Here is a 27,451-nt window from a genome sequence, read left to right on the forward strand (position 1 = left end):
CTTACGTTTATGAAAATATTATATAATGAAGATAAATAACTGGTTAATGATAAACAGTGATACTTTATTCTTATTATGATTAGAGACACTAATAATATATCTTATAAAAATATAAGAATATTTAATATAAGTACAAAATGTCTACAACTTACCTAAAAGTTGTTACCCACTGGATTTTAAGTTTACTTTTTTTGGTTTGTTTGTTTTTTGAGTCATACCCAGTGGTACTCAGGAATCACTTCTGGCTCTACCTTCAGGATCACTCCTGGTGGAGCTTGGGAGAACAGACCTGATGTCAGGGATTGATTCAGGGTTGACTGCATGCAAGACAAATACCCTACCTGTTGTACTATTACACTGGTACTCATATTTCTTCATTTTAATAGGACAAAGTAGTCAAGTTCAGAATATTAATATTCATGTTTTCTTTTTGTAGTTTATTAGAGAAGATATGAAATATAAAGATGCTACTAATAAGCACAGTCATCTGCACAGAGAAGATAAACATATAACTGTTGAGGATTTATGGAAACAGTGGAAAACATCAGAAGGTAAGATTGGTTCGATGATTAAAATCCCTCATTTGTTCTAGTTTTTGCTTCCTCATTGGTAACTCAACTAACTGTACCTGATTAATAAACAACAACATTGTTTTTATGGAGGAAGTCAGAAAAAGTCTGTGACCAAACCTCAGTTTGATGCATACTATTAGAATACTGCTAACATTATTAAAGAGTTTGTTTAGCCTATTTACTTTTCATGTAACAAAGTTGACCAAAGTAGCTTTTTCCCAATGTTTCCATGTTGATTGAAAAGCAAAAAGAATTATGTTGGATCCTATACTTTTCTCTGCAAGTTTGGATAATGTAATGAAAAGAAAGCCAGACTCCAAGTTTGGGTATTCAGAAATAATAAAGGTTACTGGACTGTTGGTAGTGGTAACACTTAGAAATACAAAAATACAAAAACTCCCACTAAATGTTACGCATTTTATGATAATAGAATATTTGATCACTTGCTTACATATTTTAATTTTTTAAAAGAAGCATCTGTTCAAATGTTCTGGGAAAAAGGAAAAGAAAGACTATACCATCAACTGAGAAAGATATGTAGAGTGTTAACATAATTTATTTGAACATAGCTCAAACATAAATCTATGTTTAGTTATAGAGTTTAAAAATCTTTGTATCTTTCTTCATTACTGGTATTAATTTCCATTCCCATTCCACTGTCAAATAATATATGCTTAGGTTGGGGTGGAAATAATAAATATAAGGTTCTAAGGTAGAGCCCTAGGAAGATTAAAAACTCAGTTTATAGGCTTTATATAAAGTATGGGCTACCTCAGCAGTGTATAGATATCACCAATGGACTTGGGAATCTGTAAGTTTGTTACTAATATATTGTAGAGTTTAGGTAGGTGATAAGTTCAGGCAGTCCACTTAACTGTGTTTGAAGGAAAAAATATTTGATGACTTTTCATGAAATTCTATGTTGCCTCTTATTCAGCCGCATCTCCTGTCTGGGTAATTGCAGTAGTTGTATATTTCTGTTATTTCTTCTCAAAGTAAGCTATTTAAAATAGAAAAGAGGGTTGGAGAGATAGCATGGAGATAGGATGTTTGCCTTGCATGCAGAAGGATGGTGGTTTGAATCCCGGCATTCCACATGGTCCCCCGAGCCTGCCAGGAGCAATTTCTGAGCACAGAGCCAGGAGTAACCCCTGAGCACTGCTGGTGTTACCCAAAAACCAAAAACTCAAAAAAAAAGAAATCAGAGAGATAGTACATCTGGTAAGGCGCTTGCCTTGCACGCTGCCAACCTGGGTTTGAGTGCCTGCACCCCATATGGTCATCTTAGTGCAGAGCCAAAAATAACCTCTCAGCATCGCTGAGTGTGGCCTAATACAAATAATAAAAAAATAGTGATTTATAATAATAATAAAAAAAAGAAATCAGATCTGCTCAATACCTGTATGTACTCAGGAAGTGAAAATGAGAATCTTTCCGAAGAGATCTGTAAGCCTCTATGTAACCGGTCTTCTCTTGCTTTCTCTTTTCTTCCTCTGGCCCATCATTCTTGCTCAGCTCACTGCTTTTGTCACTGGCTGGCTTCCTGCTATTCTGTAACTGCAGGAATGCAGCTGCCTGGCACATGGTGAACTCCTTTACCTCCTTCAAGAAAGTCATTATCTAAGGCTGTCTGCTCAGTCTGTGAGGCCACCTTCCCTGACCACTATTTAAAAATCACAGATTGACTTCCCTACCCCCTCCCTGCTCTTGTATTTTGACACTCTCAGGTCCTCTTACTCAGCTTCACACTTTCCCATTCCTGTATCAGATATCACCTTCTAAGATGTATTATATAATTGACTTACGCATTATATTTATCTCCCTGCTCTCTCCTCCTTGCTCTTCCCTTCTTCCTCATGTAAGCCTCAGACAGCACTAGTCTTTGTTTTTTTTTTTAAATATATTCCAGTGTATCTTAAATATCACTGTGTAAGATTTATAATTCACTTTGGCCACAATAAAAATGAAAAATATATTCCAGTTTGGAAGCGATTTTCTTTTTAAGCTCCGTTTTGGTTTCCCACCCTCATGTACACATGGTGAAATGTTTTGTGATCTCTAAGAATGTTGTTTACTTCAGACCCTTTAAAAGAATGAATAGCCTTTTAAGTCTCTCCCACTGCCCCCAGATTTTCACCTTAATTTTCACCATTATGATTGCATTATTTTTGCAATTGAGGCATTTAAAATATTATTGATGGTTTCATGTATACATAATTCCAATGCCACATCTACCACCACTAGGATTTTTATGGCGGGATGATATAAAATGTCGTAAAAGTCTGAACTCCTATTTCTCCCCTTCCTTTACTGCAAACCTCACTCTCTACATATTCTCCTCAAAGGATGAGGGTCTGGGAATGCATATCTTGGTATTCCTGCCAAAAAACTACTAATAGCTACATGGAAGGTAAGAAAAGGAGTTGTGTGGAAGAAGCATCCCCTAACACTTTATAATGATTAGATTAGTTTTCTTAGCACCAGATTCATTTTATTTAAAGAAAGATCCTTTTGTAATCTTTTTGTTTGTTTTGGGGCCATATCCAGTGGTGTTCAAGCATACTCCTGGCTTAGGGGATTACTCCAGACAGGGTTTGGGGTACTGGGTGCAGGTATTAAAGATTCTAGGATCAATCCCTGCTCAGCCTTGTGCAAGGCAAGTGCCTAACACATTTTATCTTTTTGGCCCTGCTAGAGAGGGTCATTTAATGGTGGAAACTTATTGCCAGATCTTTGGCTCTTAAATTATAGATGGACATCTCCAGGTTTGTAAGTCAGGAACAGTGCCTGCTGAATGTGCAGTTTTCTGTTTTCAGTTTGACTTCTTTTCTTTAGTACGCTTAAAATTTCTCTGGGAAACAAAAATTTGATTCTTTTGGAAGGCCTGGGAGCTGCTGATACATTGAACTACTGACCTGGTGGAGGCTTCCTGGGTCTCTTGAACACTGTGAGGCTCCCACACTTCCAGTGTAACATAAAGCCACTTAATTCTATATTGAATTAAAACTACTAATTTATGGAAACGAGAGAAAAATGCATGAAGATGAGAACTGATCAGCAAGCATTCTAAGATCTAGGCTATGGCAAAACTAGGAGGATTTACATGTTCAAAGCTTCCTGTTAGGCATTCTTTCTATGTTGTGTTCTTCTGCTGTTACTTGATGGTATTAAGAAAAGTTAAGTTATGTGATATTTGGGTTATAATTGACTTGATCCCTATTTCCAGTTGTATATATGCAAGATAGTGTACTATGTGTATTTTGCATATGCAATAGATATCACACTAGGTTCTGGGTATAAAGATGAGTTGCGTCTAGGCTATAGGAAGCAATAGTTGAGTAAGAGTCAAAGTAAAGTGATTTAATGTAGAAGTTGACCCTGCCTTACTTAGAAAAATATTATTGTGAAATAATACATTGTGTGTGTATGTATGTATGTATGTGTGTAGAATGCTTGATCAGTTTGTGCATGGAATTGGTTCAGTTCGGAACCATTTTGAAAACAATTATTAGATTTCATATGGAATTTGACAAACTTACTGACTATAATTAAGTGGTATCTAAGTAATTGATGAAGGAAATGTAAATAGAAAATGATTGCTTATGTATAGTATATTGAAAACTGGTTAATGTACTCTTTTCAAAAAATGATAACTCGTTGGGTGATAAGAGTTATGGTGACATCCACCCATTTCATCTGGCTCTTACCTTAACTAAGGTCATTGTAACATTAGGCTTTACAAATTAAATAGATATTTGTGTAGACATAATATTGAATTTTGATTATTTTTATTATTAACTGAAAGTAACAATGAAATTACCTAAGGGAGAGATATAAAGGTTGAATGTAAATGTTTATATATTTTATTATGCACATGTTTGTTTTAAAGTTCAGATGAAGTCTATAAAGTCTAATGAACAGTGACTAAGAATATTTTCTTTCTGTTTAGACAGTGAAAAATATTTCTGTTACATAAGATGAAAAGTAAAGAAAAGCATTTTGACCAGGGATATTCATTTTCTAAAAGAAAGGAGGAAGTATAATTCTTTCCTGTTCACCTTTAATATTCATAAATTTTTTCATTCATATATGGTGGATCACTAAATGTTGATAAAATATGTGCTTCTGAGACTAGCATAGAAAAAGATAATTAGCATTATCAGAAGAGAAACTCAAAATGTCACCATTGTAGAAGATAAAATTGAATTAGTCTATACTTCTGCTCTGCTATGGTTTTACTCCAGGGGCACCTTAAGTTTTGGTACACACACACACACACACACACACACACACACACACAGCCTTTTGGAGGCATGTGAGTGTGGATAGTACAGTGAGTAGTAGTTTTGGTATACACACACACACACACACAGCCTTTTGGAGGCATGTGAGTGTGGATAGTACAGTGAGTAGTAGTTTTGGTACACACACACACACACACACACCCTTTTGGAGGCATGTGAGTGTGGATAGTACAGTGAGTAGTAGTTTTGGTACACACACACACACACACACACACACACACACACACACACAGCCTTTTGGAGGCATGTGAGTGTGGATAGTACAGTGAGTAGTACAGAGCATTTGCCTTGCATGTGGTTGACCTGGGTTCAATTCCCGAGCATCCCATATTGTCTCCCAAACATTGCAGAACCAGGAGTAACTCCTGAGCACAATGGGTGTGGCCCCCAAACAAAACAAACAAAAAGAGAGCCTTCCTTAAAAATGTGAGCTGTCCAATTTTCACTCTGATGGATAATCTAGAAAATAGTTAACTCATCTTATAGTTCTCCCTCCCTTACCACAACAATCAGGGATCAATTTCACATGGATTTGTTTTAAATTTTGGCTTACTTAGCCTACCATAATTTTATTGCTACCATGTCATCAGCTTTAAAAAAATTAAAAGCAAAACAAAACAGGTGTTTATCACTAGGTGCTTATGACTGCCAAAAGATTATTTTGGAAAACAATAAAAGTCTAGCCTTGCGATCCACTCATCTAAAGGGATAACGAAATCTTATGAATTAAGAGGAAGGCAGAGACTAACCCATTGGAGAATACTGTTAATAAGGCAAAAGCAAAAGATTTAGCCAATGAAATATGTAATGGTCATCAGAGATATTGGTAGTTAACTGGAAGGCAGAGTGTCTCGAAGGTCTAAAAGAGTTTTAGGCGGGAAGTGATGGCTGGAAGTGATGGAGTATGAATTCATACTCTATTGTATTGTCCTGTATCTGTGAAGAGACTTCTTGAAGAATATTTCTTTTAGTTCTATATAATAATAGACTAGATGCACCCCTGAGGGAATGTGTTGTTCTTTTCTGGTTAATTTTGTGATTCATTTTGTTCCCTTTCTCCTTTCCTTTCTGCAGCTATTTTTAAGAATTCATGGACATATTTTTAGTTTTTACAAGTCTTTAGCAGTTGTATTTAGTTAAATAGTGACAGTGAATTAGGACTGTTCCCACCACCAGTGTTGACCTCCCTCCACCGTAGTTCCCAGCATGCATCCCATACCTCTTCCCATATCCCCCTGGAATGCTATCATAACAGGTCTATTTTGTGTATAGCTTGTTATAGGTTGGGTCTCTTGATTCTATTGTTGTTGACATTGTCTTGGGTATTCAGGGATGACCATTTTTTATTTCCACTTTATGCTCCTGGTACTGTTTGGCTCCTGGGTCCCCATCCACTTATTTTTTCTTTTCTCAGTTTGTAGGGAGACATATAAATGTGAAGCAGAATCAGATGATTCATGTTCTATTAAAAGAAAAAGAAAAAAAGGCGGGGGCTCCTATCTAAAAGCTATAAATATAAATAAAGTTAAAAATAAGAAAGAAAGAAGAAGAAAAAAGCGGGGGCAGTTGTAGCAAGTGTTTTTTTTTTTTAAAGTTCTTTTTAGTTTTTTTTTTTTTTTTAAAGGTGATATAAACATTGGGGAAATTAGAAAGAAAAGTTCCTTGGCCTAATAGATATAGGGTCTCTGTATCCTTGAAGCATACTGTCATACTGTCATGAGACTTGACTATAGGATCTGGACATGTTAATTGTCAAACATCAGGATAAATTCTGTTCAGTCTTGGTTGTCAAAGTCAGTCTTCTGTAATTAGAGGACTTGGTTTTTGCACAGATCCTAGGCCAAAGCCTGGGGTAGAGTCTTTCTTTATGGTCCCAGGTAAAAGTTCTCATTGAAGTTATTGTATTATGCTGTGTGAAATAAGCTAATCACAAAACAAGAACTAATAAATATTTAAAGTAGTTATAATGATGGAAAGTAAAGTAGTGGGAGATAGGAACTTGGAGAGTTAGTTTAATGGTTTATAGAGTTTTAGCTTGATTTTTTTTTTGTTTGTTTGTTTATTTTTCAGTCATAGCCAGAGGAGCTCAGGCTTCCTGGTTCTGTGCTCAGGGGTCTCTCCTGGCAGGGCTCTGGAGATCATAGCAGGTAGTTGGGGTTGAATATGAGTTGGCTACATGCAAGGCAAACATCCTACTCACTCTACTCTTGCTCTTGCCCCTTAATTGGATAAAATTATTGTCTTGTAAAAGAATTTGGGAGATGGATTAGGATGATGCTTGCATAAAAATGTTTTATACTTAATACCACTAAGCTCAGAATATAAAATGGATACACGCGTGAATTTTGTGTTATATGTATAATGCTTCAATAAAAAATTCAAGAGAATGAGGAGATATCAAGCAGGAACAAGAGTAATACCCTATAGAAATAAGAGGCAAGTATATGATGAAAATTGATGGTAGTTGCAAATAGGTAGAATGGTGAAGTAAAGGATTTTTAGGGACATTCAGGTTTGTGTTTGAAGAAAAAGCATTTCACTGACATTTAAAAAAGATTAACATTTTAAATATTTTTTAATTAAGTACTTCATTCATAAAGTACAAGTAATATTTAAGAGTTTGCAATTGGGGTCTCACTATATTGGCTTTCTGACTAATAGTACCATTTAAAAATTTGGAGTTATGTTGGATTGTGGATTGAAATATACTTTCCTAGGTTTATTAGAAAAAAAGAAACTCATTGACAAAATAATTCTCTGCTGCTAGCTATCTCTTAATTTATAGGTGTGTTAGAAACCCATCTTCAACCCTTTGTAGTATCGAATACCAGTTATTTCAAAAACATCAAAAGTTCCATGGATTTCTTGAAAGTCAATGGAGGTGTCTGGAAAGGGAAAATTCAAGGGGGGTAATTAGATTGGGTCCAAGAAATGCCTTACCTTTTAAATTTGTGTGTGTCACTTGTTTGGCTTCTGTATTATATTTCCTCAGAATAGAAAATTGTAGCACCATTATTTGTCATGTTTTGACCAGTATCAAATATTTTGTGGTAGAGTATAATGACAGTACTTCACTTCTATTACACTTACTAACAAAAGGCTTCTGTATACTAGCTTTGCCTTTGCTAAGCTAAGCATAGCTCAGAGTGCTTGGCCAAGATTGCTTTCTGGCATAGTTGAAGATCAGTCTGCTTTGGTAGTGCCCCTATCTGTTAGATGAGTGCTCTCATCTGTTTTTTGTTTTGTTTTGTTTTATTTTTTAAGCCACCATCCAATGGTGCTCTGGGGGTTACTTGTGGCTCTGCACTCAGGAATTACTTATGGTGGTGCTCTGGGGACCATATGGGATGCCAGAAATTAAACCCAATGTGGCCACATTCAAGGATACCTATTGCCCAGACCCTTCTCATATATTTTTTAATGAGCATGCTCAACTGTATGAATCTGATTATGGTATTTGTAATTGAAACCTTTTGAGAATTGGAAGGTTTTAAATTAATTAATTTTAAATTAGTGAATATATGTCTTAGTATTGTGCCTAAGTATTGCAATTAATCTTTGATTTTCTGAAATTTCTCCAAGTGAACGACTCTAATTTCTTAGGTGCTATATTAAGGTCCTGAAGAATGAATTTATTACAGAACTAAATGCTTGATAGATTTCTTTGCATAATTCACTGCCTAGAATATTTCAAAATCGCAGAGGCCACACATCTTTAGACATTGATACACTGAGCACCACGAAGGTCTCTAGCTGCTTTTTTTCCTTGAACAATTGCATCCAAAAACAAGCATGGAGCTGTACTGCTTAATTCAAATAGAGCATTTAGTAGGTCTGTAGATTTAGTTTCTCTGTTTTTAACTTTCCTCATCTGTAAATGTAGCTAATAATAGTGCCTATATTATAGAGGCTTTGATGAGCATTAAAAGGTGTGAAGGATTGAAGGTTAAATTAGTTCATGAATATATGGAACTTAAATAGTATTTGATGATTTCTTTTTTTTTTTTTTTAATTTTTTTGGTTTTTCAGGCCACACCCGTTTGATGCTCAGGGGTTACTCCTGGCTAAGCGCTCAGAAATTGCCCCTGGCTTGCGGGGGGACGACCATAAGGGACACCAGGGGATCAAACCGCGGTCCTTCCTTGGCTAGTGCTTGCAAGGCAGACACCTTACCTCTAGCGCCACCTCGCCGGTCCCAGTATTTGATGATTTCTAATGACAGTGTTTTCTGTTACCAATAGTATAAAAAGACTATCACACAATGTCAAGTTTTATAGGAAGAAATGTACCATTATTTGAGCTGTCCAACCACATAGGTGAAAAATGATAGAATGATTTCCTTTTTTTTTTTTTTTTTTTTTGTGGTTTTTGGGTCACACCCGGCAGTGCTCAGGGGTTACTCCTGGCTCCATGCTCAGAAATTGCTCCTAGCAGGCACGGGGGACCATATGGGACGCTGGGATTCGAACCGATGACCTCTTGCATGAAAGGCAAACGCCTTACCTCCATGCTATCTCTCCAGCCCCGATAGAATGATTTCTTTAAAAAAAATTTTATTTTATGAATTGAGGGCACTTTCAAGTGTAAAGTTGCAGAATAGAACAAGGAGCTCTCATGTACACTTTGTCCAGGGACAGCTCCTTCCCCACAACTAATTTGCTCTTTGTCATAATAATGACTGTTGTAGTCCTAAGATCCAAGATATACCTGGTAGCAAGTTGCTCTGACTCTGAAGCCTAATTTAAATCTAGAACAGTTTCTTAGTATTTCTTGGACTTTTATGTCTTTGATTGTTAATCTTCAAGAAGTATCATGTTCTAAACTATGGCTGAATTAGAGAATTAGAACTTAATGTTTCAATGATTACATTGTTTATACATTTTGGACTGAACTGATTTTTTCAATTAAATGATTTCTTAATTGAAAAATTAAAATTATTATTATTATTATTATTTTGGTTTTGGGGCCACACCCAGTGATACTCAGGCGTGGCTATGTACTTGGAAATCGCTCCTGTCTTGAGGGACCATATGAGGCAGGTTTGTCCTGGCTCAGCTGCGTGTAAGGCAAATGCCCTACTGTTGTGCTATCTCTCTGGCACCAAACTTGTTCTCTTCAATTAAATTTTTTTTTATGGATTGCAATTCTTTGGTTTATAATACTGTTAGCACATAATTCCAACACCAACCACGCTGTGTTTTTTTGTTTTGTTTTGTTTTGTTTTGTTTTTTGGTTTTTATTTGGTCACACCTGGTGGCGCTCAGGGTTACTCCTGGCTCTGTGTTCAGAAATTGCTTCTGGCAGGCGTGGAGAACCATATGGGATGCTGGGATTTAAACCACCATCCATCCATACTTGATTGGCTGATTGCAAGGCAAACACCCTACTGTTGTGCTATCTGTCCGGCCCCTGATTTTTTTAAGTTAGTGTAAGTGGTGTGATTTTATTTATTTTTTTAATAAAAAGGTTACTTAGAGTACTACCTTTGGTCACTTAATTAAAAGCACTAGGTTCATCTCCTTGAGGATGGCTGTGCTGTCCAGGCTGGGGTGTTTATTGGATTAAAGTATTGAACTTTTTTTTTTTTTTTTTTTAATTTTGAAAATGGATTTCATTTAAACCAATTTATTTTAAGAATGATCACATCCAATGTAATCAATAAAATGGTTAATAAGATATTTTACTTTTTTTTTTTAATGCATAATTTTTATTTAAACACCTTGATTACATACATGATTGTGTTTGGGTTTCAGTCATAAAAGGAACACCACCCATCACCAGTGCAACATTCCCATCACCCAAGTCCCAAATCTCCCTCCTCCCCACCCAACCCCCGCCTGTACCCTAAACAGGCTCTACATTTCCCTCATACATTCTCAATATTAGGACAGTTCAAAATGTAGTTATTTCTCTAACTAAACTCATCACTCTTTGTGGTGAGCTTCCTGAGGTGAGCTGGAACTTCCAGCTCTTTTCTCTTTTGTGTCTGAAAATTATTATTACAAGGGTGTCTTTCATTTTTCTTAAAACCCATAGATGAGTGAGACCATTCTGCGTTTTTCTCTCTCTCTCTCTGACTTATTTCACTCAGCATAATAGATTCCATGTACATCCATGTATAGGAAAATTTCATGACTTCATCTCTCCTGACAGCTGCATAATATTCCATTGTGTATATGTACCACAGTTTCTTTAGCCATTCCTGTTGAAGGGCATCTTGGTTGTTTCCAGAGTCTTGCTATGGTAAATAGAGCTGCAATGAATATAGGTGTAAGGAAGGGGTTTTTGTATTGTATTTTTGTGTTCCTAGGGTATATTCCTAGGAGTGGTATAGCTGGATCGTATGGGAGCTCGATTTCCAGTTTTTGGAGGAATCTCCATATTGCTTTCCATAAAGGTTGAACTAGACAGTATCCCCACCAGCAGTGGATAAGAGTTCCTTTCTCTCCACATCCCCGCCAACACTGTTTATTCTCATTCTTTGTGATGTGTGCCATTCTCTGTGGTGTGAGGTGGTATCTCATCGTTGTTTTGATTTGCATCTCCCTGATGATTAGTGATGTGGAACATTTTTTCATGTGTCTTTTGGCCATGGGTATTTCTTCTTTGTCAAAGTGTCTGCTCATTTCTTCTCCCCATTTTTTGATGGGGTTAGATGTTTTTTTCTTGTAAAGTTCTGTCAGTGCCTTGTATATTTTGGAGATTAGCCCCTTATCTGATGGGTATTGGGTGAATAGTTTCTCCCACTCAGTGGGTGGCTCTTGTATCCTGGGCACTATTTCCTTTGAGGTGCAGAAGCTTCTCAGCTTAATATATTCCCATCTGTTAATCTCTGCTTTCACTTGCTTGGAGAGTGCAGTTTCCTCCTTGAAGATGCCTGTAATGTCCTGTAGTGTTTTGCCTATGTGCTGTTCTATATATCTTATGGTTTTGGGGCTGATATCGAGGTCTTTAATCCATTTGGATTTTACCTTTGTACATGATGTTAGCTGGGGGTCTAAGTTTAATTTTTTGCAAGTGGCTATCCAATTGTGCCAACACCACTTGTTGAAGAGGCTTTCCCTGCTCCATTTAGGATTTCCTGCTCCTTTATCAAAAATTAGATGGTTGTATCTCTGGGGAACATTTTCTGAGTATTCAAGCCTATTCCACTGATCTGAGGACCTATCCTTATTCCAATACCATGCTGTTTTGATAACTGTTGCTTTGTAGTACAGTTTAAAGTTGGGAAAAGTAATTCCTCCCATATTCTTTTTCCCAATGATTGCTTTAGCTATTCGAGGGTGTTTATTGTTCCAAATGAATTTCAAAAGTGTCTGATCCACTTCTTTGAAGAATGTCATGGGTATCTTTAGAGGGATGGCATTAAATCTGTATAATGCCTTGGGGAGTATTGACATTTTGATGATGTTAATCCTGCCAATCCATGAGCAGGGTATGTGTTTCCATTTCCGTGTGTCCTCTCTTATTTCTTGGAGCAGAGTTTTATAGTTTTCTTTGTATAGGTCCTTCACATATTTAGTCAAGTTGATTCCAAGATATTTGAGTTTGTGTGGTACTATTGTGAATGGGGTTGTTTTCTTAATGTCCATTTCATCCTTATTACTATTGGTATATAGAAAGGCCATTGATTTTTGTGTGTTAATTTTGTAGCCTGCCACCTTGCTATATGAGTCTATTGTTTCTAGAAGCTTTTTGATAGAGTCTTTAGGGTTTTCTAAGTAGAGTATCATGTCATCTGCAAACAGTGAGAGCTTGACTTCTTCCTTTCCTATCTGGATTCCCTTGATATCCTTTTCTTGCCTAATCGCTATAGCAAGTACTTCCAGTGCTATGTTGAATAGGAGTGGTGAGAGAGGACAGCCTTGTCTTGTGCCAGAATTTAGAGGGAAGGCTTTCAGTTTTTCTCCATTGAGGATAATATTTGCCACTGGCTTGTGGTAGATGGCCTTCACTATATTGAGAAAGGTTCCCTCCATTCCCATCTTGCTGAGAGTTTTGATCAAGAATGGGTGTTGGACCTTATCAAATGCTTTCTCTGCATCTATTGATATGATCATGTGGTTTTTATTTTTCTTGTTATTGATGTTGTGTATTATGTTGATAGATTTACGGATGTTAAACCAGCCTTGCATTCCTGGGATGAAACCTACTTGATCGTAGTGGATGATCTTCTTAACGAGGCATTGAATCCTATTTGCCAGGATTTTGTTGAGGATCTTTGCATCTGCATTCATCGAACTTTTTTTTTTTTTTTTTAAAGCACCCATTTTACTTCTATAAATATGTCACTGTTTCTCCTTTAGCAATAAGTAAATGTCTTTTTGTGACGAAATACTGTGTAAGGCACATTTTACCTATCATTTTTATGCACTAGTTTTATTATTCATGGATAATTCTTTTTCTGAATTGATACTCTGATCATTACTAAATGATAATTATTAAAATCACATCATTCATTTTAACTGTAAGAAAGAGTTATTTATTTAGTGTTTGGGTCATATTTGGCATCACTCCTAGTTCTGTGCTTGGGAGTTGCTCCTTATGGTGCTATGGGAGGAAGGGGAAGTCCTGAGATTTGTAGGTTCAAGAATTTGAGCCTTTTGCAAGCTAGGCTCCTGAAAGACTCCTGTAGAAGATATCTGGAAAGTAGAAATTGGAGATGCACTGAGTGACCTTCTACATTAGTAATAATGTATTTTAGTTAGTGGATTGCAGTGGGATGCTATTATAATTTTGATGCTCAAATAGCCCCAGATTTGACTAGAGTGGGAACCTTACTAACTTTAGTCTTTGATATTTTTTTCTGTTGCATATTTGGGTTCCTTCCTTTCTGGCATGAAAAAGATGTTCTGGTTTCATTTTGCCGATTTATAGCCTCAGATCTGGATAAAAACATTCCTCCCAGTACTCCATTGAGGTGGTTTTAGAAACCCAAATTTGCATACTGTGTCTTTGCTGCTTACCAAACTTGTCCTGTCCTCAAGACCCTCTCAGTGGACAGTTCATAACACATATATCCACATTCATTTTTTTTATTAAAATTTTAACCTCTTTTCTTATTAGTACTATCTTTCACTGACAGTAAACAACCTGGCCTTGTTATCAGCAGTTTATTTTGTTTTGCCAACTGCTTTGCATGTGGCCATTCTCTTGACCACATGATCTCTATGACATACAAAGTAGGACTACTTATGCAAACCCTCCATCCCAATGTCAACATTAAGTACTTTGGCTACCCAAAATTCTCTTCCTCCTTTACTTTTTTTTTTTTTTTTTTTGGATCACATCAGCATGCTGAGGGTTTACTCCTGGCAGGCTCAGGGGACCATATGGGATGCTGGGAAAACTGTCAGTCCTGGATCAGCTATGTGCAAGGTAAATGCCTACTGCTGTGCTCCCAAAATTATCTTCCTATTCTCATTTGGAACCTGACAACTGAAACATTTTGAAATGATTTGAGAAATTGAAAACAGTGGAGGGAAGTCTGAGTGAGCATTGTGCAATGAGACATCATATTAGTACATCTTCTAGGATTTTTTTTTCTTACAACTCTAGCTAGTGATAAAAGTCTCCATAGTGAATGAAGAGGCCATTTAGTATTTTAATATGTCATTACTCAGAAAATAAGTAATATTTCCTAAAATGTGTTTTTTGCATTATGTCTGGATCTGTAGTTTAGTGAATAGGGCTTACCTTGCACTTGACTGACCCAGGTTTGATACTCAGCACCCTGTAATGTTCCCTGAGCCTGCCAGGATTGATCCCTTAGTACAGAGCCAGGAATAAGTCCAGAACACTACCAGATATGGCTCCCAAACGAACAAAAACCTTACAGTTATTAGTTAAATCATTGCTATGTATGTTAAGTGAAACTTAACCAGAAAAGGCCTCTGTACTAAGTAAATGTAGTCCATGGTATTTGTGAACTGTTAAACTCTTGTAATACTAGTTGTATTCTAGTATGTGGTTATAGTCATACTATATGAATGAAAAAATTATATGTGGCTATAGGTTTTACAAAAATACCCTGTGTAAAATTGTCTTAAACATTCTTTGATCATTGGATTGCAAAGTTTTGTTTTACTCTAGAAAAAAACTAGAATGAGCAAGTTTTGGAATATGCATGGGAGATTCTGTGCTAACTAACTGGAAGTGGCACCTTCTGAAAGAAGCTACTTATTAACTGGCCATGTGTATTCATTTTTTTCTTGAACTCCCTCTGAAAGTACATTCTTTTCTTTATACCAAACCTTCTGCTGGATGTGGTAATATTTGCTTGACTTTGATGTTTTATATTTATTTTATTCTGTGCCCAATAGTAATTACCTGTGCACTTAGCAAATATTTGCCAAATAGAATGATCCCAAATCTCTTGTACCGAAAAATCACCTCAAGAAACAAAATAGAACGATCCCAAATCTCTTGTACAGAAAATCACCTCAAAAAACATCCAAATTCCAGAGAAAAAGGAAATATTTAAAAATCATTTTAATAGCAGAAAATTAAAGCAAACACTTAGGAAATGGAAACTAGTTATTAAACATAGTCTTTGAAAAACAAATTTTCTTTAATTTTATCACGCCTAGTTATACTATTGAAATTTTTTTGCTTTATCTGGAAATTCCACCCAGAGGAGTAAAGTTGAACTTTTCTTTGGAGATTTGAAAAATAATCTTTTCCATTCATTCGCATATCAAAATTTAATTGAATTCCTGAAACACTCTCATCCATCCCACATTTGTTTACTATTTTTGACATTGTGTTATATGTTGTAAAGGGGGAAGAAGTTAATGATACTGTCTTTTGATAAAGATTTTACCTTCATTTGATAGAAATTCTTTTTTCTTAATACAGTTAAAAGGTATTTCCTGAGTATAAAGGAAAAATAATAAAGATCCACTTTCTAAGTTGTTGATATCCTCAATAACACCATAATGATATATTTAGGAAAACTTAATTGGTTAAGCATGTAATTCAGTTCCCTTATAATTGTTAGTTTCATTGGTTTGTTGAATATTTTAAAAAATGCATTTCTGGAATTTCAAAAATAGTCCTGACCTTATTTATGATTATAATTACAGTTTAGCACATTTTTATTATTGCTAAAATTACAGTAATTTGTCAGTTTATCTTTAGAAGTCAGTGTTGAGACTGAATGTTTCATTTTTATTTGTTTTTTTTTTTGTTTTGTTTTGGGGCCACATTCAGCTATGCTCTTGCTTGGCTCTGCATTTAGGAATCAATCCTGGAGAGGCTTGCAGGGAATTAAATCCAGGTCAGCTGTATGTCAGGCAATTTCCATACCTGTTTTACTATCAAACTCTGGCCTTACAATTTCTATTTTTAAAATACATGTTATCTCTCAACTATTTTCATGATACTAGATGGTCACTATATAGTTTTAATAGAATAATAATAAAAACCATGGTATCTCAATATGTACTTATTATGTAAAAATGATATGTAAATTAATGATTGAGGTTTACAATAGAAAAGAACAGTAAAGTTTTTACTTAGTGTCTGTTGTACCCCAGTTGGAATAGAGCTCATTCAAAAAAAATGACATGAGATTCTTGCATGATAAAAGGTGAGGAGCTCATGAGAAAAAGTGTGCTAATGTTTTTCTTTCGATTTGCTACAGGAACCTAGCCACAAACTTCCTGAATACAGGGTGTGTCCAAGCATAGCATGTTGCAGGAATTTAGACTATGTTAAAAAGATGTGCCCTGTTGACCGACATGCAAACCAGACGCTCTCAGTCTGGCAGTGAGCTAAAGATAAGCCAGTCTTGACTGTGCCCAGCAGCTGATCAGCTAATATCTCACTTGCAGGGATACCCACAAAATCTGCACTAAGTTTAAAAATTACTTTTTTTTTTTTATTTGTAATACATTTAATTCAAGGTGTTTTATTTTTTTCTCCTCCTTTTCCCTTGCTATGCTGAATCATAAGTTAATTGTATTTTCTTATGGAAAGTTACATTCATCAGGATAAAGAAAACTTTTAGGCTTTTGTAACTGCAAAATTCTCATTTGTTACTGAATGTAAAAATGTCTGGTACTGGTCTGCCCCTATGTGTTAGAAAGTAGTACTTTATAGAAATATCAATAATTCAGATGTTTTCCAAACTGCTGAAGGTTTTAGCTTTCATATTAGAGAAACTGAAATATAGAGTTTCATAGCTTTAGGAAATAAGATTTTATTGTATTGTTATTATATTTGTTGTTATTGTTGTTGGGAAATATGATTTTAATTTGTTGTTGTTGGTAGTAGTAATAGTAGCAGTAGTAGTAGTAGATGATGATGATGATTTAGTAGTTGTTTTTGGGCTACACTTGGCAGTACCCTTGACTTACTTTTGGCTCAGCACTCAGGGTTCACTCTTGGCAATGCTCAGAAGACCATATGGCGGCCTGGGCATTGAACTCAGGTTGGCTACATGCAAGGCAAGTGCACTACTTGCCATATTATTGCTCCAGGCCCTTTAAAAAATAGGATTTTTTTTTTAAAGTAAGAGAACTATTAAAGAAGAAATTGCAGAAAAACTTAATGATGTAATCTTTAATCTAGTCTTCACTACTGGGTATGTGAGTCCAGAATATTACTCATACTTTCTTTGAACCTTAGCTCCCTGATCTATAAGCCAAAGATAGTAATCAGTTATAAAGCCTGTTTTATAAAGGTGTAAGAACTTCAGGAGATAATTTGTGGAACATTTAGCACAGTTACTGGAAATTGCCAATTGCTCACAAAATGTTAGATACTGCTATTATTAACATGTCTCGACACACACGCAAATGCTTTATAATTAGAAATTAGTTCCCCCCCCCCATAGTATTTAGGTGATTTCACAGATCCTCTTAGAAGGTTTTCAGGACAGCATGTACTTATATTAAATATAACGGATGAAAACTTATATGGTGGTACTTCACTAAGCTGTTCAGTATTTTTAGTCTTGTAACCTAATACAAGTGTATGGCCAACTGCACTGGGTTTTATAAGATTGCCTTTTATAGATGGAAGGAGCAGTCAAATACATATATTTTTGTCTTTTGAAATTTACCTTTCACTCTGAGTTTTCTATATTATGTTTGCTTAAGCCAGGGACATATGGAAAACAAACAGATTCACCTCATCCTACTGACAAGTGCATTGCTTTAAACTGGCACCTGCTAGCCCACATTAGATTATAGTTCTCTGATTTTTGTTTTGATACAGGGATTCTCCTGTGCTTTCTTGAAATCTGCTATACTGAAAACAGTCTTTTTCTTGTTTGTTTTCCCTACAGCTGTAGAAATTGTCTACACACTGCTTTGGGATAGCAAGTAGGCACTTAATTGAAAACAGAGCAGGCTCTTGTCCTTAAGGAAGAAGGAAGTCAGTTATACATTCAGCCAATATTTAAATGGCAGCTTTAGGCTAAACTCAATATTCCTTGTCTTACGTAGCTTAGATTATATAGTAGAATAAGACTAGAAAATAAAATTACACAAATAGTTACAAAACAAGCCAGCACATATCCAATATGCCATAAATGTACAAAAATAGTACTAAAACAAATTCAGGGGCGGGAGAGACCATTTTTAGCTAGAGTGTTTCTTCTACTTAGAATATCATTTGTATAATGTAGAAATATATCTATACATGACTCATGTCTTTTTGAGGAGGCTGCTTAAAGCAGGTAGTATAGAAATGCTAGTTTCCTCATTTCTTTATTGCCATTTTCAGCCATTCTTTATTCTCCTCGTGACTATAGATCCTAATACTTACCTAATAGCTTTCTCCTCTAGAACCAGTCATTTCTCAACTTATTCAATTGCTGGTGCACAAAGTATTAAAAAAGTTTAGTATTACTATTTTTTTTTTTTACCAGTGCACCATCTTTTACAAGACTGTTAATAGTAATGTTTCAGGAATACAGTATTCCGACATTATGTGCCCATCAGAGTGTCAGTGTCACTTTACCACTGTCTTATGAGTCCTTTCACCCTCATCTCTCCCAACACACACACACACATACACACACACACACACACACACACACACACACACACACACACACACCCCTCTCTACAGAATATTTTTCATACTTTACATGAGAGACATAATATGGCATTTGTCCTTTCTTTGACTCAGTACTTTCCACATGCATATTCCTTCACTTAGCAGCAAGGCTTAAATGATTTCAGCCTTCTCTAAGAACTGAGTAATGTTCTACTGTGTACATACATCATCATTTTAGTATTCACTTATCTACTGGTGTGCATTTAAGTTGCTTCCAACCTTGACTATTGTGAACATAGGAGTAAATTTCTTTTGAATTAGTGGGTTTTATTTTTTTTTGTATTCTTGAGTTTGGTGCCAAGAAGTGGGACTGCTGTGTCAAATGAAAAGAAGCACAATTTTTAATGTTTTGAGATATCGCTATACTGTTTTCCATAGAGACTGAAAAAAAAATGACATTCCTAGCAATAACTGTGAGCTCTTTTTCACCACATCCCTGCTAGCACTGGTTGTTTGTAGCTTTTTGGATGTGTGCCAATCTCACTGATGTGAAGTGATCTCATTAACATCTTAATTTGCATCTCCCTTAGTGATGATGAGTATTTTTTCATATTCTTATGTATGTATGTATGCTGTTTTTGTTTGTGTTTGTTTGTTTTTTGGTCACACCTGGTGACATTTAGGGGTTACTCCTGGCTATGAGCTCAGAAATCACTCCTGGCTTTGGGGACCATATGGAATGATGGGGGATTAAACCGCGGTCCATCCTAGGTCAGCTGCTTGCAAGGCAAAAGTTGTGCTATTGCTCCGGCCCCTGTATGTTTTTTCCTTTTTGGGGGGGGGGGTTGGGCCACACCCGGCAGTGCTCAGGGGTTACTCTTGGCTATCTGCTCAGAAATAGCTTCTGGCAGGCACAGGGGACCATATGGGATGCTGGGATTTGAACCAACCAACCACCTTTGGTCCTGGGATGGCTGCTTGCAAAGCAAACGCTGCTGTGCTATCTCTTCGGCCTGTATGCATTTTTTAAGGAAGTGTCTGTTCATCTCCTCTCCCCATTTATGTTTCATTTTGGTATTAAATATTGTGAGTACTTTATAAAATTTAGTTATTAGCTTTTTGTCAGATGTGTGGTGAGCAGATATTCCTGCCATTCACTCATTTGGGTTACTTTTGTTCAGATCATCTTTTCTTTTTTCTTTTATTGAAACTATTGTGATGTACAGAGTCCTTAATAGCTGGGTTTCAGACATACAGCGAATCAGGGCCAATCTCACCACCAGGGTTGACCTTCCTCCCCGAATGTTCCCCAGGTACATTCCATTCCTTAAAGAATTTTGTCTGAATTTGAATAGGGATTGCATTGAACCTATAAGAGTAATTTAGGTAAGATGATATTTATTTTTCAATCAACGAGCATGGAATGTTCTTCCATTTTCTTAGTCTTCTTCAGTTTCTTTCTGAAGTGTTTGAAGTTTTCCTGGTATAGATAGTTCTCTCACCTCTCTTGTTAGGTCATTCCTAGGTACTTAATAGTTTTGGACACTATTTTAAGTGGGATAGATTCTTTGAACTATCTCCTCTGAGTCGTAATTTGTATAGAGGAATGTAACTGTCTTCTGTGTATTGGCTTTTTAGTTGGCATTTTACTGTATTGGCTTGTTATTTCTAGGAATTTTTCTTTTTGCAGACTCTTTAGAGTCTTCGATATATATCATCTGCAAATAGAGATAGATTGACTTTCTCTTTTCTGATTTGAATTTCTTTGATTTCCTTCTCTAGTCTCATTGCTATTGCTAGGGCTTCTAATTATATGTTCAGTAAGAAAGGAGACAGTGGACATCATTGCCTTGTGTCTGATCTTAGTGGGAATACTTTCAGTTTTTTGTTTGCCATTAAGAGTAAAGTTGACTGTGGGTTTTTTTTTTTTTATAGATAGCTGTTAATATATATGAAGAAGGTTCCTTCCAGATCTATTTTGCTGAAAGCTTTCATCATGAATGGCTATTAGATTTTGTCAAATGCTTTCTCTGCATTGACTGATATGATCATATGGTTTTTATTCTTACTTATACTGATGTGATGTATGATGTTGATTGATTTGTATTTATTGAACCATCTTTGCATCCCTGGCATGAAACTCACTTGACTATGATGTATAATATTTTTTATGTGTTGTATTCATTTTGCTAAGATTTTGTTAAGGACTTTTGCATCAATATTCATCAATGTGATTGGTCTGTAGTTTTTTTCTTGGTAGTAACTCTGTCAGCTCTGGGAATGAGCGTGATGTTAGTTTATAGATGTTATAGTTTATAGGGAGGATTCCCATCTCTACGATATTTTTAAAGAGTCTAAGGATAAATAGTAGTAACTCTTCTCTGAATTTTTGATAAAACTCACTCGTAAATGCGTCCTGGACTTTTATTCTTCGGGGGTTTCTATTTTTTTAAAATGACTATTTCAAATTCCTTACTTTCAATTGTCCTGTTTAGGCTTTCTACTTACTGGTCTATTGTTTTCCTGATCAGTAAGTAGTGTTCATCCTTATCTCTAAGTACATTTTTGAGGTTGACTGCAATTTGATTTGATACAAGTATGGCTGTCCCAGTTTTTTTTTCTTCTAGTAGCTTATATAATTTTTTTCCCTATCCTTTTACACTATGCCTGCATATGTCGTGAAATTTAAGTGTTTCCCACAGCAGCAGATGGCTGGATTTTGATTTCTGATCCAACCCGCTACTCTGTGCTTTTAGCTAGGGGATTTTAATCCATTGACATTTAAGGAAACTATTGATAGAAAGGACTGTTGACTCTGTGGTATTGTTTTCATAATTGAGTATTTTGTTATATAATTGATTTTTGAGTAATTCAATTAGAGTTAGTTTAGTTAGTGTGAATATTTTAATTTCTATTTTGTCTGAGAAACCCCTCCCTATAAATGAGAGGTTTGCTGGGTAGTAATCTCTAGGTTGAAAGTTTCTTTCATTCAGTAATTTGAATATGTCATTCCACTTTTTTCTTTTCTTGCCTGCTTCAAATTGGAGATGTGATTTTATTCTTATGTTCTTTCCTTTATACTTAAGTTTATTCTTTTCCTTCACTGCTTTAAAGAGTTCATTTCTCTTTGTTGTTGTTTTTTTTTTCCCCCATTTGTATTACTATGTCTTGATGTTGTTCTGTTAGGGTCTATTTTATTTGTCACTCTTCTTGCCTTTTGGATTTGTACAGTAGCCTCTTTCCAGAAATGGGAAAGCTCTTGCCTATTATCTTCTTCACTACTTGTTCTTCCACACTTTCCTTTTTTTTTTCTCCCCTTCTGGTATTTTTATTATTCAGAGATTATTTCTTTTGTCTTTGTATTAATTATCTTACATTTTCTTTCATTGTTTTGTCTCACCTTTCTTTTTTTTAACCATTTATAAATGCTGGCTTGTATTTGTTTTTTTTCAACCTGTGTAATTCTGCTTTGATGGTTTGCTAACATGTTTTTTAATTCCTTCAGTTATATTTGTATGGATTTTCTCATCTTCTCAAAGAGTTCTTCTTTGAAGTGGTTGAATTGTTCACCTGTAGATTGCTTAATTTTGCAGCTAGTGACTCCTTGGTTTCTGTTGCTAAAACATTAAATGCTGATTTTAGGTCCTATCTATAAGGCTCAGCATTTTGCTGGACTTAGAAATTGGTCAGGAGTTCTCTCCATATCCCCAATTGCAGTTGAATTTCTTAGTTTCTCCATTGTTCTTTGCATTTAGTGGGTTGGAATGCTGGAGTTTCAGGATTTTAACAAATTGATAGATTGAATTGATTGTGTAAAAGGTGGCTAGAGATATATGTACTTTAGAGGTTATTTTCCAAAATATGTGAGGTTATCTAAGTATGATAAAAAATATTGCCAACTGATTCACTGGTTTGTTAACTGAATTTTGAGTTGTATATTTGTTTGAGAAAGAAGTGTTAGTTATAATCTGCCTGGAAATATCTGATATACATTGAAATGTCTGCCTGGATATGCTAGTGTCCATGTGGTTTGGGAAAAGGAGGGTGAATGAGAGGGACCCTCTCTGCATACAAATCTGAGATGGAGATGGTGTGTGAGACAGAAGAAAGGTCAGGAACAGTGATGGAACATCCACATCATCTTATCTTTGCAGCTTGAACCTTCTTTCTTTTGGCTTGATGTTGTCATTCCTATTAACTTTATTTTACTTATCTTAGTATTGAATCTTTGAAGACACCTCCAAAATCAGTAATAAGTAGTCGTTCCTCTGTTTTTATTTATGTAATTTATGGATTGGAGCCTGTTTTTCAATGTCTTTAACACATTAATTTTAGCATGTTTGTACCACTGGTTGCTCATACTTAAATGTACTTTAACACGAATTGTTCTTTCATTATTAACTTTGTGTGTAGTGTGAGATAAGAATACAGATTACTTTTCTTTGCTTTGCATATTGTTAAGTAATAATTGTTCCAGAATAAATTTTATGGTGGTAGTGCTCACAAAAAGTAGGAAGGGCAAGAAAGAAAAAAAAAACCCAGTTTTTGTGCATTATCCCCATTATATAGTCTGATCGATGGAGGGGGAAGAAAAAATGAAAAAGAAAACTACTCATCTTTTTCCTGTTCTTGTGACTATCCATAAAAATATACCTCTCTATTTAACCTACTATATGCTTGGTACAATCTAAAGTTCAATTAATACAATGACATAATGACTACTCACAGCCTATATTGGCTGTGAACCTAGACTTAGAAGATAGGGTTCAAATGATCACTCTACCAGGTACTAGACATTTATGGCCATGTGATTACTTGTCTACTTTTGGCAAATCTCCCTGTATAGATTGAGCAGATAATAGGGACTTCTCATAATATATTTATGGAGGGTAAGGACCAAATGAGTATATTCGTGAAAGTATATAATAAAGTGTAAAATCTGACATCGGAGGATGGGTGAAGACTAGTGGGCATGCTTTTGTGAAAATGTATAATAAAATATAGAATTTGCTATCAAAGGGGATGAAGGGTCAGCTGAGAATGTGTGAAAGTGTATGATAAAAAAGTAAACTCTGACATTAATCGTGTGCCAGGTGAAGAACAGGTTTCTTCCTTCAGAGAATGCATCATTTAAGGACAAGACAGACAGGGACAGTTACATTAGAGTATGTGATAAATCTCACTTCAGATGTGTGACCATTTGATAAGAGGACTCAAAGAAGAGAAGCTATAATTCAGCAGTAGGTTGTGAATTGTTTTTTTGTTTTGTTTTGTTTTTGGATCACACCCGGCAGCATTCAGAGGTTACTTCTGGCTCTGCACTCAGAAATCGCTCCTGGCAGGCTGGGAAGCCCATATGTGATGCCGGGAATCGAACCAGAATCCACCCTACCATTGTGCTGTCTCTCCAGCCCCAGTTTGTGAATTTTTGAGTTGTTATCATTTAAAAAATTATTGTATTTTAATTCTACTTTTTATTGATGAAGTGTTTAGGAACCTAGGAGTTTCTCCAGGCAGTATTGGCCATTGGCTGGTAGTACAGTATAAAATTAATCCCACATGTTGTGAGATCACCCTACATGCCATATTTCTAATCCCAGGCAGATGGGTCTGCAGAAATAGGGTAACAGTGAAGGATTAATAAACCAAGCCAGTCAGGAGAGAGTCATGGAGTCAGTGGCTTCTTCCTCATGGCGTCATTGAGTGCGCCAAGCCAGACTGCTCTTTCTTTATTCTCCCAGAGCAAAATCTGGGGCAGGGTAGAGTGATCCAGGTGGGCTTTTACATATCAAAGAAAGAGGTTTAAGGGAAAGAGGAAGATGGGGGAAGACCTTAGTTTTGGGTTAATTGCTGGTGTCATTTTACAGTACAGCTTTAGTCCTTAGGATGTTGTGCTGATCCGGTGCTAGGAATTCAGTATTGGGGACCTCCAAGGTCAACACAGCAGTGCTTATGGACCTCTGGCGTGTGTGTGTGTGTGTGTGTGTGTGTGTGTGTGTGTGTGTGTGTGTGTAGGTATGTAGGTAAAACTTCGTGGCTGTACTCCATGATCCTCAGGAGGCCCTATTGTGTTAGAGAGGGAACCCAGGTTAGCTCTTCTTGCTAGGTCAGGAGTCTGTCTCCATGGTAGAACATTTGCCTTGTACGTGCTAGGTTGTTGTTTGTATGACTCTGTGTGGTCCCCAGGTAACACAAGGTCTTACAACCTTCCCCCCAAAAGAGTTAATAAACAAACATACACACAAATTCTCAAAAGAGCAAGCTTGCTAAAGAAGGGAAATCCAGTGGAGGTTGAAGAAGAGACTGTGCTAGGTCAGGATGCAGGGAGGAGGGTGGCAACATATTCACAAAACTGCTAGTGTGGCTGGAGTGTCAGCAGTCAGCCCACACCACCCAGCCTGATCACTTGGGCACTTACTGGGACTCCAGAGAGGTAGTGCACTTTCATATGATTAGTAACTCTAGAAATGGCTTTGTTATGAAATCTAGTTTGACTACTTATTTATTTATTTTGAGGGGAGAAAGACATCATTTGTTTCTGGAAATTAGACCTGAGCCTTCCGTATACAAAGCATATCCTCTAGTTCATACTGTTATGGCTAATTAAAGCTGTTACTTCCTAGATCATACATTATGGTGAAAAGAACTTCAAATGCAATTGCAGTGATTATTTGAAGTATTACTGCAAATCATGTTTATTGGGGGGGCTATGTGGTGGTGTGCCTTGACCTCAGGAGCTTGTACATGCAAACATGCATCACACCCTTTGTATTATCTCTCTAACCCTATACCCTGTACATGGTTTAAAATAATACAAAGATACTGGAGAAATAGTACAGCAAGTAGGGCACTTGCCTGACATGTGACTGACTCAGATTTGATCCCCATACCACATACCACATACCACTCTGAGCCTTTCACTGATTCCTGAGGCTGGAGTCATGAATAAGCCCTGAATACTGCTGAATGTGTCCTCAAAACAAACAAAAAATTAGAACAAATGTAAATAATGATACTACAGTTATTGCTGTCCTGAATGTTCTGAGTCACAATTTCCTTTTCAATAGTTTGTCATTCATGGTTCTAGACTAGTAGCTTAGTAACCATTTAAATACAAACTCTTTGTGGAATCATGGAAACAAAATTTGAATGAATGTTAAAGGTGGTCTGCTCAATTTCATGATTCTGTTTGTTAGAAAATGGAGTTGTAGTTAAATAACTTAGTTGTGAAATCTCAATGGTGCAGCTGAGACTGGAATCATGTCCCTTTCTATTCCCCCGATCTTTCATTGATTTTGGAATTAAATACTAAAGATCATTTTCAGAGATAGCAGTTTATAGCATTACCCACAATTTCGGACCCAAACAATGTCAATTGATGATGTCACAATAGGCATTTTTTATAGTGCTGTAGATAGGAAAATACATTTTTGGAAGGAATACTATGCCTGCTTTCTTGTAGCCTAGCTGTTTTGCAATAGCATGTGTGAAAGAGCAGTGAGAAATGGATAGTAAGGAACCTTGTAATTCTTAGAAGGAAAACCACTTTGCCTTAGTAATAAAGGCACAGTTCTAGATCTGTTTATTTCAGTCTTCTCACTAAAATATGTCATAGATTTAAGAACTTTTATTTGGGGGGTTTAGGTCACACGTTGAGTTACTCCTACCTCTGCACTCAGGAATTACTCCTAATGGTGCTTGGTGGACTATATGGAATGCTAGGGATCGAACCTGGATTGGCTGCATTAAAGGCCAACACCCTACCCATGTCATTGTTCTAGTCCCTGAAGTAGATTTTTATAATACTTGTCAAGTAAACTTGTGGCTCACATAATTTCTTGGGCAAATTATACCAATAGCTGAAGTGGAATAATAAGCAAGGAAAGTATGCTTTAGTGAAATAAATAGATGTTCAAATAATAATAGTACAAAATTTATAATTTATCACATGCTATATATAAGAAGCCAGAGTAATTTATGATCATTCAGCATTGTCTGGGAAGCTTCTGCAGCACTTACATTTTAACTAGATGTAAAAGTCTCAATAAAGGTAAAGTAAATAGAAAAGTTGAGTTGAGAGATGGAAAAAGGTCCTCAAATTAGGAAACGGGAAGGGTAAAGGCCTCATGGAAGGACATAGGATGGACTGGTCAATGCTGTGTATTTGGAGTGAAGGAATAAAGCATAAAGAATATAAGTTGATCTGTGAAGTTTTGATATTCAGTGGTACCACCGAAGGAACCAGATAGCATAGGTAAATCTTCCCCCAAATGCCTCCCATTGCATAGACATTACTTAGGAACTTGGGATATGTATTTTATTCATTTCATTTCCCCCCTTCTATTCTATGAGGACTCCTTGAGAACTGAGAAAATATTTTGAGTGCCAGAATGTTGACATCAGAGTCTTTTGCTGTTGATCAGTTGAACAGCCACAGAAATGATGGAGCCTTACCCTGTGTTCTTGGCAGAGGCTCTCGTGTGGGTGTGTGAGGTGCAGCTGCACTGTGTGTTTCTTGGCTGTGAAGCCAGGGCAATTCTCAAGGCAGTCACCTTGGATCAGAAGAAA

The 27,451-nt window shown here is 36.2% G+C and overlaps 1 protein-coding gene across 1 annotated transcript in view; it reads left to right on the forward strand.

Moving 5' to 3' along the window:
* Positions 1-27,451, forward strand: part of STIM2 (stromal interaction molecule 2) — a 137,442-nt gene that overhangs the window by 69,333 nt on the left and 40,658 nt on the right. Inside the window, 1 exon segment of the mRNA XM_049790237.1 lies at positions 437-551. Within this exon segment, the coding sequence (XP_049646194.1) occupies positions 437-551 (115 nt within the window).

The sequence above is a fragment of the Suncus etruscus genome, chromosome 16 (genome assembly GCF_024139225.1).
Source record: "Suncus etruscus isolate mSunEtr1 chromosome 16, mSunEtr1.pri.cur, whole genome shotgun sequence".
Classification (NCBI taxonomy): Eukaryota; Metazoa; Chordata; class Mammalia; order Eulipotyphla; family Soricidae; genus Suncus; species Suncus etruscus.